General features: G+C 45.4%; 1 protein-coding gene across 2 annotated transcripts in view; it reads left to right on the top strand.

The window, feature by feature from the left end:
• MARCHF3 (membrane associated ring-CH-type finger 3) overlaps positions 1-15172 on the top strand; it is a 131523-nt gene that overhangs the window by 109254 nt on the left and 7097 nt on the right. For both annotated transcript variants that reach the window (XM_028103426.2, XM_028103427.1), the window contains exon 4: positions 14559-14768. In XM_028103426.2, coding sequence (XP_027959227.1) covers positions 14559-14768 — 210 coding nt within the window. The remainder of the gene's footprint in view (positions 1-14558; positions 14769-15172) is intronic.

Below are 15172 nucleotides of genomic sequence, written 5' to 3'. Positions count from 1 at the left end.
AAAATAAAGTATTAAAAGAAACCACACAGACTTGAGCTGGGTCGGATTGAGAGTGGGATAGTGGACTGGCATTGCTTCTCTGTGCCCCTTCCCGCCCTGCGCCCCCCTCCCCCGCCCCAAGTCCGAGGTAGCCCAAGCTCTTAGTTACGGCAGCCCGGCAGCCCGGTAGGAGCTGAAGAGGTCGTTCTTCATTTCCAAGGACATTACACACCCTTTCTTTGTTTCTTCTCATCTAGTTACTCCTTCTCCACATTTGAGTCTTCATTTTACTGAGTCATTTGGTCCCCAGTTTCGTCCGAGATTTCCCCTCAGGGAGAGATGTCATTAGAAAGCAACCCGTGAATGCAATAGTGTTAAGAGCCTTTTCCCTCCTTTCGTGAACAGCTGTGAAGCCTAATCACTCATAATGTGGCTGTCCGCATTAGTGATGTAAACTTCTTTAAGGACTGTCCTCTAGATCTTTCAGGTTGGTAAAACCGGTTTTGCAACGCAGGAAGGAAAACACTGGCTTTTCTCTGGAATTGGCATAATTGCCTCATTTCTTTGCTTCCCTTGCTTCCCTTTGGTGACAGGTGCAGATTTGGGGAAAGATAAGAAAGACCCTGTCGGTTCTGGTGCCTTGGCTTCTCCCTCCTTCATTTTTCACTAACTGTGTAATTCTGTCCCTCATCAACTGCCTGCCTGCGTCCTTTCAGATAGGACCCTGTGATATGGTCTGATAAAATTTCTTTGCAATCCATTATTACAGAGTTAGAGGGATAGATTTACACCGCAACGGACATGTGAGAGGGAAGTTAGGATTGTATGTGTATAATGTGAGGGAGAGAGAAAACTCATCTGAAGCTGCTAGTTCACTGAAAAATGGGTTTAATTCTTAGGTACACCACTTAGGAAAATGTATAAAAATCTGCTTGTGAAGACTGAGTTCAGATTAAAAGAAGAAAAGGAAATATTTCCTACTCATTACTTGACCATTACTTCGCCTCCAGCAATGCGATTAGAAACAGGAGGTTGGACTAGACAGTGAGGTTCAAAATCTTCTGGGGCGTGGAGGGAAAATGGCTAATACAGCATATATGAAATGCTGGCAAGTGGTTGCAGCAGGAACATTGTAAAATAGGATTTATAGGCATTTAAGGACTTTTATCTGGGAAGAATTCATAAAAGCAGAAATTGGGAGATGAAGGGAAAATATCCACCGTCCTAGAAAACAATGCCTCCACTCCTATTTTCCTACATCCAAAGGCTCGATCTTTGCATGAAAAGTGGGAGATTCTGGGAGAAAAGGCATGAGAGATGGGAGGAATAAAATCGCTCTAATGTTTTTCTGAACACCGACCTATCTGCTTAAAATGTCCGACTGTAATGTTGAAACCCAGAAGTCATCCATACACCAAAATATACACATTTTCAGCTCTTTGGGAGACATACCTGACAGATACATACCTGAAAAATAACCCAATTAGATGAAGATGTGGCAAGGCAAAAGGAACACCAATCCAAAATTCACGCTGGTTGGAAGGATTCTTTAGCGGAATCTACAAGACACTTCGAGGTATTTTTACCAACGGGCTTTTCCAGTCTCAGATTTGTTAAGCGGCTTTATTGAGATTTAATTCATGTACCATACGGTTCCCCCACTTAAAGTGTACAGTTTGGTGACACCTAGCATATTCACAGAGGTATGTGACCATCACCACCATCTCCTGTAGGACATTTTCATCACTGAAAAAAGAAACCTCCTATTTCAGCCTTCACTCCCTGGTGCTCCTCCTGCTGCTACCTCCAGCCCCGGGCAAACACTAATCTGTTTTATATCTCTATGGATTTGCCTATAAATGGAACCATACAATACGTGGTCCTTTGTGATCAGCTTGCTTCAGTTAGCATAACGTTTGCAAGGTCTAGTCTCAGATTTTGCAGAAAAGGTATCTTAATCTTCCTAGCTATTATTTTATGTATTCTTGATCCCTTCCCAATACGCTCCTTAATATACAACTCCTACTAGCTATCATAGACTGAATGCTTGCCCTGCGCCCCTGTTCTGGACACTCGACATGCTATTTGTGTCTCCATTTTAGAAAGGAGCACACTGGTACAGAGATGTCAATGGCTCTTTGTCCTCTTCAAGTGTTGCCCCTTCCCTATCACAGTTTATGAGCTGGAACCCTGTTCGTTTTTTTCTCTTTTATTGTATGGAAATCATATGCACATTGATTTTTTTTTATATTGTCTGAATGCTTTCCATCTTTGCTCAGTGTGAGTCCTTTTCTTCCTTTAAGCCCATTAATTTAATTTGGTTGCTTTCATGGCTCTGCTGTCCTGCAGCCATACAATTAATTTTTTAAATATCACATTTTGTGTCCTAGGTGAATTTTTTTTTTAAACCAGCATCTAAGGAGAAATTAAGGATTCTTGGACACAGTCAAATCCTACTACCGCCCCCATTCTTAAATTTTTCAAAGCTCAGAAACGTGACCTGGACCAAGCAGTGTCTCAAGACAATTTAAGGAAATACTCTAGAACAGTGTTTATTCCCCCTCAGAGTTGTTTGAGAAGCTGATAAAAGCTTGAACTGTCTCCCCTGAAAGGCGCAGACATCTGTTGTTCAAATACAGTCTCCAAGGGCTCTCAGGTTTTCCAAAGCTCTGCACCTTAGTCAGGGACCCCTGATCTGGAAAGACAGTTATGTAAACGGCGAGGGAACATGTAAGTTTTCCAAAAGTGTCTCCTGCCCCCTTACAATGTTTTGCACATGAGAAGTAAGGGAAATTTCTCAACGCTTCGCGGCAAATTCCCTCTTCCCTGAGGAGGCCACATTATAATTCTGCAGGTGCCACAGTCATGCATATGGTTTGCTAGTCTTGAAGGGAGAGCTAGTGATTTAGTTATGCACGTATACGGGACTGGGCTAGTTATTAACTCAGCTTCTTCCATGCTTGGCTTGGTTCTGCATGGGGACCTACAGGGGGCACATGTCTCCGGATCACTCAAGCTAAAAATGTCCCTGTGTCTCCCAGCTGGACTGGAGCTTTCCCACAGACAGCACCTGTGTTCATCCAGCCGGATTCCTGCTTGCCCTGCTATAAATGCCAGTCCTTGATGTCGTGACCCATGTCATTTGAACTGCCCCTTAAGAATGTCTTCCCTGAAGACAGCTCTGTGAGCCTTGTAGCAAAATGGTCCCTAAACAGTGACCCTAATCAAGAGAAGCAATGCCATCAAATACCACCACAGCATAGTTCTGCCTGGCATTCTGATACTCAGGGCCCTGTACCCAGTGAAGGGTGTCCCAAAAGTCCAGGGGAGCAATAAAGACAGGTGGTTGGGTCGGCCTGGACAGAAAGACAGAGACTCTCTAATCTAGATGTGAGGAGGCTTGGGAAGGACACTTCTGAAATCTTGAAAATCATGAACGGCTGCAACAGTGAGCCCATGGAGTGGGTAGCACCATCCAAATGACTTGCAGGCTAGGGGGCTACCATTGAAATTTGAGGACAGGGAGATTTAAAAATAAAAAGGTATCAGCAAATACTGCAGCACAGGGACTTAGGCCACTGCCTGAAGTGGAGCCTTGAGAGATTCCAGATCCAGTCATTGCTAGGTGGTACCTCATGTCAGCAAGGTCAGCTGGGCCATCCTGTCTATTTGGGATCCTTTTTGGCAGTAGGTGGCCCTGGTGAGACTATCTCATGTCTCCTCCATCCTGCACGTGCTCCATGTTTCATTGCAACCCTTCCCCCACACTCTGCTCCAGGAGGGGGAGGGGTGGGGAGGGGGGTGCTCACACTCATATTGTTACTCTGCCTCTGAGAGACACCGATTTTTAAATATCTCATTTTGAGGACCTGGCTGTGAATTTGATTTCTCTCTCTCTCTATTCCTTTAAACACCCCCAATGATCGAAACAGAGATTTGTTAGCCTTATTCCTATTATTCATCAGAATCTCCTCTTTGGTCCAGGGTTCCACCTGGGGCTTTTACTTGGTACACTGTCCTGGCACCTTTTGCCCCATGATCCTGGCCTTCTGCTGGAAGTAATTATTCAAAACTTCAGAAACCTGGGGTCCAACAGCAGGCCAGCAGAGGGTGTGTCGGGTGCCAGCTGGGGGCCCCATAAGAGCCAAATGAAGCAGGGCTCAGGGACCTGGGGCTGCTGGTGGCATCCTGTTGATAACAGACTACACAGTATGACGCCATTACCTCCCAGAGTAAATCATTTCTATTTTTGGCACAATGCGTGCCAATTATCAATTTCTTCGGGAAATTTCTGTTTCCTTGCCCTCTAGCCTCCCTTCTTCATCTCTTCTTATGTCTCTGGCTTTCCACTGATCACATATGCCACATAATTCTGCAGCATCCTTCCATATTTTGGATAAGCAATCTCCATTTGGCTATGATCACGTCTGCACGGTGATGATCTAAAATAATTAGAGCTAAATGATTCCCGTTTTGCTTATATCTGAAGTTGTGATAATGTATAAAATTATTTTGCCATCTAGTCCTGCTGTGCCGCTAATCTTATCTTTGGAAAATTTCAAACCGTTGATGTGGGTGTGCGTTGCATTTGTTTAAATGATGCCACCACCAAATTATAATGTCTCCGACACAAATATGGTATTTATGGAGCATTATAGCCCATTAATTGGCTTGCTGGCCTAAATCCTCCAGGGACCATCACAAATCTCCAGGGTGCCCTTGAACATGACTTATGCTTCAGCCAAATCACAGCTGCGAATGCCAGCACCACTGGTAAGCATGTGTCTGTGGCACAAATTGCTGTACTGTATTTGACCAGCAGAGTCAGGGCGAGTGGTCTTATGTATGTATGTATGTACGTATGTATGTACGTACGTATGTATGTATGTACGTATGTATGCATGTATGTATGTACGTATGTACGTGTGTACGTGTGTATGTACGTATGTATGTATGTATGTATCTCAGTTAAACTCATCTTGTTTCTGCTTGAAGTGATCCTCTGGTCAGAAGGATTTATATTCTTCTTTGGCTCATATTTATCAAGCACAGATAAAGTATTTTAGGAAATGGAAATATAACTGGGAACAGGCCAGAATGTTCTTAATGTTCTTAATGTTGTATCTTAATAGAGCTTACCTGCTAGGGAGACAGACGTGGGATAAACAAATCAATAAATGAAAAGGTTATTTCTGATAGTGATAAAAGTTATAAAGGAAGAACCAAGTTGTTGTAAAGAATAACTTGGTGAGAGAGGGTGTGGTGGTTTGTGAAGGCTTCTCTGAAGAGGTGACCTTGGAGCAGAGAAGTGACCCAAAAAGGAGCCAGACATGGGAAAAAGTGTACCAGGCAGAAGGACCAACCCCCACAGAGGCCCTCAGGCAGGAACCAGCTCAACATTTCCCAAATCAGGAAGAAACACCAAGAAGGCGCATGGCTTGAGAGGCCAAAGGAGCCAGATTCTAGGTGCCTAAACTTTTGCCTCACAGACCTACTGGTGCTCTGTTGAAGCCTGTGGATCCCTTCGGAATCATGGAATGCATGGATGGCCCATGTGGAATGCAACGATAACCCATTACACTCTAATACAGCTATCAAAGTATTGAAAACACAAAAACTGTGATGTAAAATCTAAGTGCTTCTTTAACACATTTTGTGGCAGATCTGATAACCAACTCCGAAGTAGCAATATGTCACGATGTCTGCCACAATGTAACGGGATGTGAAATATCTGTGATTTTCATTGATCACAAAGCCACAGGTACTGCTTGTACCAGTAAGATTTTCGCCGTAACTCAATGAGATGCTAGGTATCAATTAGAGGTTGTGAAAATCCCCATCTCCAAATCACAGATCCCACGAATCCTACCCCTGGACCCCAAACAACCTGGGCCACATCACGCAGGGCTCGTGGGCCACGTGGGCCACGGTGAGGTGTTACACTCTGTGCCGTGGGGAGACACCGGGGAATTTGAAGTGAGAGAAGTAGGGTAGTCTTGCTGCTTTAGAGAAACTGGATTCGAGAATACCAGGAACAGGAGGGTGAGGAGGCAATTGCAGGTGAGAGGCGAGGCTGGCTTGGAAGCGTAGTGGCGCTGGAGAGAGGAGAGACGTGAACGTGTTCAAGATGTATTCCAGAAGAACCAACAGGACGCATGGCTCGCTTGCCTGGGGGGCACGGGGATGAGGAGAGGCACAATCAGAATGGGGTGGAGGGTATTGACAGGAGCCAGCAGGTGCTGTGGGACAACACGGCTGGGAGCTGGGTGATGCCGGTGAACCCAGGGCCCCGTGGTGGACACGTCGGGTTTGACACATTGCTTGCACAGATGGAGAGATGTCTAGGAAGCAGCGAATGCCGAGCCTGGGCTCAGAAGAGCTCTGGGCTGAAAGACGAGGCACACGCTCTCTAGTTGAACCTGATGTCTTGAACAAAAGTGGGAACTTGAGGCAGAGAGAGAGGGTCCTTCACCACTCCCCTCAAGGCTGCACCATCCTCACTCCTGTGAGGGAGACTCCTGTTTTTTTTTTTACTCCCCCAAAGAGGTGAAAAAACTTGATGAGCATTTGGGGGAGCTAACGGGGGGCCACCGGAAGAAGCATCTCTGCTCTCGTTTTATCCCCTGCATGGTGCTACTTCTCCAACCTTACCCACTGTGGGAGCAAACAGAAATTAGGATCAGGATTTTGTGGAGTTATACGTGAAACTAATATAATACAGTAGAACACTCTATGTCCATTACACTTCAATCAAAAAAAAATTTTTTAAGAAAAAAAAATTTTGTAGGATTCAATGTAGTGCAAAAGCAAGCTGAGGGAAAGAGTTGAAAGAACAGTAGGCTGGAGATCTCAAACCCTGGCTCCTTTACCATGTAACCTTGAACAAGTACCTTAACCTCACTGGGGCTTAAGAGGGAATTCAAAGTGGGAATAATAACACCACCTGCTGTTATGAAATTCTGTGAAAATATCTGGCATATAACAGGCACTCAGTGCATATTTTTGGTTGAACCTGAGTTGTATAATTTTTAAATGGACATGTGACATTGTCCCTTTCTCGTATAGTTCAACGTAGTTTTCAGGTAGAAAAAAAAGAAATGGTAACTGTGACAAAAACAGTACAAAGGACCTTGAATGATTTACTGGATTTCTCATGCTGTTTCATGACCTGTGGAAAAACAGATGGCATTCCACAATTATTTACCTCTTAAAAAAAAAAACAACACTTGAACAGAAACTACAGGTTTTTCACCTTGTAGTAACAAAATAACGTGTAGATATTTCTCTTGGAAACCTAAAAAGAGGGATACATAAGGATATCTACTCCACAAGGCTAAATGCAGTGAACTTCAGGACCTGATGTCTACCCACCAACAAAAGTGTCTCCTCACCAATCAATTTTCCGGTCAGGGCTAGTGGCATCCAGATGTTTATTCATTCATTTTCATTAAACGCATCGACTGTGCTCCAGCCCTGCTCTTAGATGGAAGCATACAAAGACGAACGGGAAATGAAGTCCCTGTCATCACAGAGCTCTCAATGAAGTAGGGAGCAAGATATAAGCAAGTGAAGAGACAAAGAGCATCTTTTCAGAGAGTGTCTTGCGCTCTGTAGAAAATGTAGCCAAGCACTGTTTGTAGGCACAAGGAGTGTTTGCAATGCGAAGGTACCACTTGAGCTGAGACCTAAATGATCAGAAGGAGCCAACCGTGCAAGAATCTGGGTAAAGCCTGCCCCCCCCCCCCGCCCCGTATGGGAACAGGTACAGGTGAAGGTTGGACATGAAGTGGGAGAGAGAGTAGAAGACATGGTCAGAGAGGTAGGCAGGTGTGAGATCGGTCTTGTAGTCCTAGGTGAAGAGTACGGACTTGATTCTGACCATTAGAGAGCCTTAAGCAAAGGAGCAACATGCTCTGATGGATGGATGTTCAAATTAACCCAACTGATTTTGGAGCCAGACCGTTGGGAAACCAGAGTGGAAGCAGGGAGGCTATTGCCTCCCACGGACGAGATGATCATGGCCCAGGGATGGCAGCCATGGATGTGGAAGGAAGCACAGAGATTCCAGATACCAATTGAAGGTGGTGCCGATAGGCGAGGTATGGCGTGTAAGACAGAAAAGAAAGGGCCGGCTGAGCAACTGGGTCGGTGGTGATGTCATTCACTGAGATGGAGGAGACGTGGAAAAAAGTATGTGCTAAATCAAGAGTTCTGTTTCGGACAGATTGAGTTTAAGTCGTCTGTTAGTCATCTAAGTGGAGATGTTGAGTGGGCTGTTGAATACGCACATCTGGAGCTTTGGAGGGAGGCCAAGGCTGGAGAAAAGGACATTTTAGGATCACGAGCAAATCCTCTGTGAAGTTTTCATTTGAGATGTGTTTCTGCAATCCTGGTTAAATGGATATCCAGAGCAAGCATCTCCTTCAGCTCCCCCAGAGTCAGAATTTCTTTCTGGGCAACTTCAGCTGTCCTGAAAATTCACCAACAGACTGGAGTTCAGGGATTTAAAACATCAGTAGGAGTTTGGTTTTGTTCTCTGTTGTGTCTCAAGTGAATGGAAATGCATGATTTTCATGTTTCATCATAATCTCTCGATCATGCAAAGGACCTGTCACATACCCGTCTGATCTGTCACATATCTGTCTGATCACCACACTGCCCCTTTGACCTTTCAGTTCCCTGGGCAAGCGGACAGCTTAGTGTGAAATGAGTTGGGCTTCGAAAATAAGACCCATGCCAAGGAAGGTAAGCCCTTGGTTAATAACTCTGCCAAGTGCCAGATTAACAGGAGACACTCAAGCAGATAAAGCCATTGAGAAACCATGGTGCGACCTTGCCTTCTTTTTCCTTTTCCTCTCCATAAATTTGTGACGGTTCTATCAGTTGTCACCCCTTCTGTCAGTTTCTTCCATTCTCATGATGGTTTCTCATTAAGGAGATTCATGGGGAATGATTAGCCACCAGAGTCTAATCTGGCTCCAGTACAAACTGACCTGCACGCGGTCCTGTCTACCTTGAGCATTTAAGCCGATTAGCTCGGAGCCTGGGAGACAGAATCTAATGTCCTAGAACTCTGCACCCCCTTCACCCCTACCCCCTGAGTAAGGGACTTAACAAATTGACACTCTAATTAGATCTGAACCCACAGTTAGCCCACCTTGGAAGGCATCACTGGTGCCCAGCACACCTTGGATGTTACACTTAGGGCCGGTGAATGACTCTGTGTCGCTGGAGGAATGCTGCTTACATTTCCTCTGCTGTCTTCTGGCCCTATGGTGCTGATTGCCATGGGCGGGGGGGTCTGTTTTGTTTAGACTGTTGGGTTGGTTTTTGTACCGATTTCCAACATCAGATCAGTCTCCTGGTTTGGGAGCGGGTTAGTGATTGGAATGAGATCACCACAGAGAAATAGGCAGCTCACTGCCAGGGCTCTCAATAGCACAGTCTCTGTGCTTTATGTTTCTGATGGAACCAGAGAACAGAAGGCAGGAAGGGTGCCCGGCTTGCCGACAGATCCCCTGGCCGCCGCGTGGGTGAGCTGGCCAGGTGAGAGATGCCACACAAATTAGTATTCTCAAGCATCAACCTCGGCTTTTAAAGCACAGCTAACCACCAAGTCTAAGCAGAAGACTAATGTTAAACTAAAGCCCCTTCAAGAACGATATTCTAGCTGCAAAAGCTGTCCACAAGTGTGGCAGGATAAATTAGTATCAGGCACCCAGGGGACCTTCTTACACCAATAAACACATTGAAGGTATGCGCCTCCTTCTACCCACTTCATGGCCTCACCACCCACTGCCTTTTTTTTTTTTTTAACTAAGAATGATGATAGAATAGATTATTTTGGAGCACTGTCTTTGGAGCTAGACAACATGGATCAAAGCCAAGGCCAATCTTTTATAAGTCGTTTCACTGCTCTGTGCCTCAGTTTCCCTAACTATAAAATGCTGGTGATAATAGTGGTACCTCTTTCAAAGGTTATTGAAACTCTTTCAAAGGTTACTCTTTCAGAGTAAATCAGTTACTTCACGTGGCATAAAGATAGTGCTTTGCATATCATAACATCTGAGTAAACATAAGCTACTGTCATTACTGAACATTGTAAATGCCGGATGTGTGAGATTCGAGTGATATAAAGCGTCCACCTCAGGTCAGGTGGGAAGATGGACACACAAACCAACCTGCCATTCTGCCGCAGCCTCCTCTGTATTACAAATATGAGAAATGAAGATGCTACTAAAGAATAGGTCTAAAATTCTATGTATAGTAAGTATAACTGATTAGAGAGGCACAAGGCATAAGAGCAAAAAATCAAATTGAACAATAATTGAGATCAACCTTTTGTCTATTATGAATTAGGCCAAAATGTCTCTGAGATTAAAGCCCAGACATTAGACCTCATTGTGATGTGGTAAAAGAATTAACATACAACAGACTAGTAGCCTAAGAATATTTTTTAAAATTACCATAACATCCTGGCCAGCCAATCCTTCAGCTATTTGCTGAAGCAGCAAAACAGCAGGACTTACTATATCCCACCTAGCTGAAAATTTGCCAGAAATCTAGTGTGTGTGTGTGCGCGCACACACACACACACACACACACACACACACACGTGTCATTTGGTGCAGAAATAAAATGTAAATATGGAAAGCAAGAAACAGCAAAGTGAGGCTGGCTTGAATCCCAGCTCTACCACCCACTTGCCGTCTATCCTTAGGTGAATTAGTAAACTCTCTTCTCCCCTGTGTCCGCATCTGTAAAATGGGGATAATGTGAGCACGTGCTTCACAGCGTTATTGCAAGGCCTCAATGAGATGGTGCATAATAAACTCAACTTTCTAGCCCTGAGTTTGTCCCATAGCTCAGTACTGTTTTTTGTTTTTTTTTTTTTCCTGCTGTAGTTCACAAAGCACTAGCTGGACACCTCCCTCCCCAGTTCCCTCTTCTCTCCTTATCTCTCAGCGTCCCTTGCTCTCTCTCCCGATGTTTTGTACACAACTAATAAATATATATTTATTTACATGGGTAATCCATGTTCATTTGAGAAAATCAAGAAAATACATACAAAGCAAAAAAAATTAAAGACCACTCATGATTCCACCACCAAGAGTAGCCGCTATTTTGCTAGGAATCCTTCTGGTCTTTGTCTATGTAAATCCACTCCATCTATGTAGGTGTAAATGTCTATGTGCTTGTAAATACATCATTACCTATACAGGATCGTACTATACATTCTGTCCAGTAGAACTCTCCTCCTGCTCAGCAATATATCATGGCAGTAAATATAATAGGTACATTATCATTTGAAATTACTCTATGGTATTCTAAATAAATTCTGTAATATATTTAGACAGTCCCCTTTCACTAGAAATTTGAGGTGTAATCAGACTTTCTTAGTTATAAACTCTGCTTGTGTAAATATCCCTGATACATATCAACTTATTTGGATACTTTGGCAAAGAGCAATTTTTTTTATTCATCAACAGATACTGCCAGTGGTCTTGTTTGTGGGACCTGCATTTGTGTAAGAGAAAAATAACACTTGGGGTTCTGAAGAAGTCACAGATTTTAACATAATACTACCTATTTAACATAATACTACCTATTCACACCTGGGACACCTGGCTGGCTCAGTCAGTAGAGAATGCAACTAGTGATCTCAGAGTTGTGAGTTCAAGCCCCACACTGGGCTTAGAGCTTACTTGAAAAACAAACAAACAAAAAACACAAATGATTTCATTTGCAAATATGACCCAGGAGTAAATAACATAAAGAGTAAGCTAAGCCAAAAAAATACATATATATATATATAGTTAATAATGTGCAGAATCCAGATATTAGATGATCATGTACATATAAAAAGGCCTGGAAATTTTTCAGGAATACAGAAAATCAACGAACAATTAGAAAATGAGAAACTGGGAACCAGTAGTAATGCTAATCTCGCCTTTGTGATTTATCTTACACCAGACCGAGATAACCAATGATTTGTAATTACTTCCTTCCACACCTGAGTCATTTCGAGGGCCACATAGATAAATAAAATACTAAATTAATTTTCATAAAATGTATTCAGAATTCTCCAGCAGAAGGAATTGGGAAAAGTCTTTGCCAGGAGGTTCAGCTTGTCTGCTTACATCTGTAGCATATTTATTGAGAATCTACTCTGTTCCGGCAAGCGAGGACACAGAGAAAGGCAGGCCAGGGTTCCAGATCTCTTTCCAGGGCACGTCTGCAAGAGCAATCAGGTTGCTGCAATTTGGGTAACATTGTTTAAGGATCTGGATTTCTGAACATCTTGTAATTTTAATATTTTTCTAATATTTTACAGATAGGACATCTGAGCAAAAGTAGAGAAATCTGAGTCTTCTCCTCACTTTGACCCCTAAATCACATGAAGCAATCATTTAACCTTGCTGAGCCTCCATAAAGTTAGGAGAATCACGCCCGATTTCTACTCTCCCCGTCATAGTGATAGTCCCAGTATTTAGGCAAGAAAATGTTAATTAATAAGAGCTTGTTGAATTTCTTTGAAGCTGCTGAGATGTGTGGGGTAACATGACAACGTGTGGCAGGGTCACTGTCCTTTGCACTTGATCACTTAGGTATTTCTGTGAAATTTTTCTATTGCTTTATTTCTATTCAGAGACAAGTCATCTCCCCATGATCTATTTACTCGGGCCCATTTTTGAGCTGAGGTTGACGTCCTCCAGCCTCACCGCACACTTGTAAGGTGGGTGGTCCCTGGAAAGTGGTGTGCTAGGCACTGCGGGTCACTTAACGTTTGCCTCAGTCAGACACTCAAGGCCGGGCACCTCCCGGAAAACCTCCTCCCTGCCTTTTACCTCCTGTCTCTTCTGCTCACTCCCCGAGGCTTCTGCTGGCCCTTCTGCTGCTTTGTCCTCACCTCGCTTGCCCTTTCCTCAGCTCTTCTTTCTGCCTCTTCTTCCTGCCCTGGAACATGGTCTCCCCTTCACCCTCCACTGTGCACCACCCCGTCCTGTGTCCCCTGTCACGCTCCTTTCCCTCCCACCAATGCTTGTGCGGGAAACTCAGCCCTGGCCACCGGGAGTGTCTGCTCAGCGGCCCGTAATTCTCCCATTCAGGGGCCAGCCACGGCACCGCGAAGCCCCCATTTGCTTATGGGACAAGATGGAAGACACTTAGCCCGCGTCTCTTCCCACCCCATCAGCTGTGCTTGAGCCTCTCCTCCGAACCCTTTGGCCTCCGCTAGTACTACATGGGGTAGTGGGATGGGAGTGTTGGGAGACAAGTTGCAGTGCTAATCTGAAGAAAAGCCCCCAGGCCTCATTACCGTTATGCACCAACACCAATATGTAAGCACGACTTTCCCCAGAATGGATTATGGAAAACATTTCAGCAGCTTTCAGCAATTCCCTAAGTGGGAGCACAGCAACTCTGTTTCCCATCCTGTAGGAATTCTCATGACTGGTCTTTCAACAAGCACAAAGTTTTCACTACCCTTTTTGGGGCTAGTTCAGCCCCGAAAATTGGGCAATACAGTTAGGATGTCAGGGACCTAACACAAGGAGGGGCATTACTGAGTCCATGGAGTCACATGAGTCTCAGTCTGTGGGGGATCCCCAAAGCCACCCTTGGGCTCCTATGATTGACTAGAAGGCCTCACAGGAATCAGAAAAGTTCTTTTCCTCATGGTTACAGTTTATAACAGCAAAAGGATACCAGGTGAAATCAGCAGAGGGAAAGGGTCCAGGGGGTAAAGTTCAGGAGAAACCAGGCACAAGCTCCCAGGTGTCCCCTCCAAGTAATGTCACACAAATCTGCTTAATTTTTCCAGCAACAATTTGTGACAACACATACCAAGTATTATCACCCCAAGCCTTGGTGTCCAGGGTGTTTATTGGGGTCAGTCACATAGGCATACAGCGCCTGCCTGTCTGCCCCGGGCTCCTCAGACACCAGCCCCCCACAGTGAACATAGGTGTTCAGCATAAATCACATTGTTGACATAAATGATTTCCTTATACTCTTACCATACGGCCCAGGGCCTCAGGCATACAGAGACACTCATAGAAGGCAAAATATTGCAAGGACTTGGAGCTCACCTCCAAAGAGCCAATCTTGAAAACGGGTCTTTCTGGGGAACATGCACGGTTTGAGCAACCCAGGCCTGCTGAGTTAACCCCTTCCTGCAGACATTCCCCGGGTCAAGACACTGGAAGCCTTTGGCCAGCACTTCTCGAATCTCAACTCTTACCTTCTGGAAATAATATCCTATCTTCCCGTAGGGTCAGTGTTCAAAATAATAACCTCTGAACTGTTTTCAAAAACAGCAAAGACACTTTTTAAAATCACGATTTTTATCATCATCGTCACTGTCGTCATGTTAAAGTATTATCAATAATCACTGTTATCCAGTGGGGCGGGATATGGAAATGAGCCCTTAATGCTTCCCTGTGATCTCAGAACAGGTCCGAAGCGCCCGTGTCCCGTTTCGGAAGACAGAGGCAGCCTCGAGAGGGCTGTGTCTCCGCTCCACGCCGGCCTCTAATCTTGACCTTGCTTTTCTCCGTCTCCCCCTCTCCCCCCGCCAGTGGCTCCGAAACCCGGGCCCCCAGCATGAGAAGCGGACCCTGTTTGGAGACATGGTGTGCTTCTTGTTCATTACGCCGCTGGCCACCATCTCGGGCTGGCTCTGCCTGCGGGGCGCCGTGGACCACCTGCACTTTAGTAGTCGGCTGGAGGCCGTCGGACTGATTGCACTCACTGTGGCACTCTTCACTATTTACCTCTTTTGGACACTAGTAAGTATGGCCCCCGGGCCGGGGGCTCGGGGTAACTGGAGCCGGCAGCCCCCCAGCTGGTGCAGCCTTCCCCTTCCCCCACAGGCCCGCTTGCCCGGCGGAAGGCAGATCTGCAGGTGCTGGCCGGGGCGCGGGACGGGGGTGGTGACCGCGCGTGCATGCGCGTGGATGTGCGGGCGCGGGCGCGGGCGCGTGTCCGCGCGGGTGTGCTGCTGGGAAGAGCAGGTGAAGGAAAGAAAAAGCCCCCGCTCCTGAGAGCCCATCAGTCAGAGCCATTTCCCTCCTCCAGGGTTCTGGGATGCCATCCGCGACGAGGCACGGCGTTTTCTTTCTCTGGTTTATGTTCCCCACTTTCGCTGGGATGGTAGCGGATTAGGAATGATGCACTTGGCCACTGTGGCTGC

The sequence above is a fragment of the Eumetopias jubatus genome, unplaced genomic scaffold (assembly GCF_037043125.1).
Source record: "Eumetopias jubatus isolate StellerSeaLion01/CBP00866 unplaced genomic scaffold, mEumJub1_p1.0 scaffold_5, whole genome shotgun sequence".
NCBI lineage: Eukaryota > Metazoa > Chordata > Mammalia > Carnivora > Otariidae > Eumetopias > Eumetopias jubatus.
The sequence above is the reverse complement of the archived record's forward strand: the minus strand, read 5'-3'. Positions and strand labels throughout refer to the sequence as shown.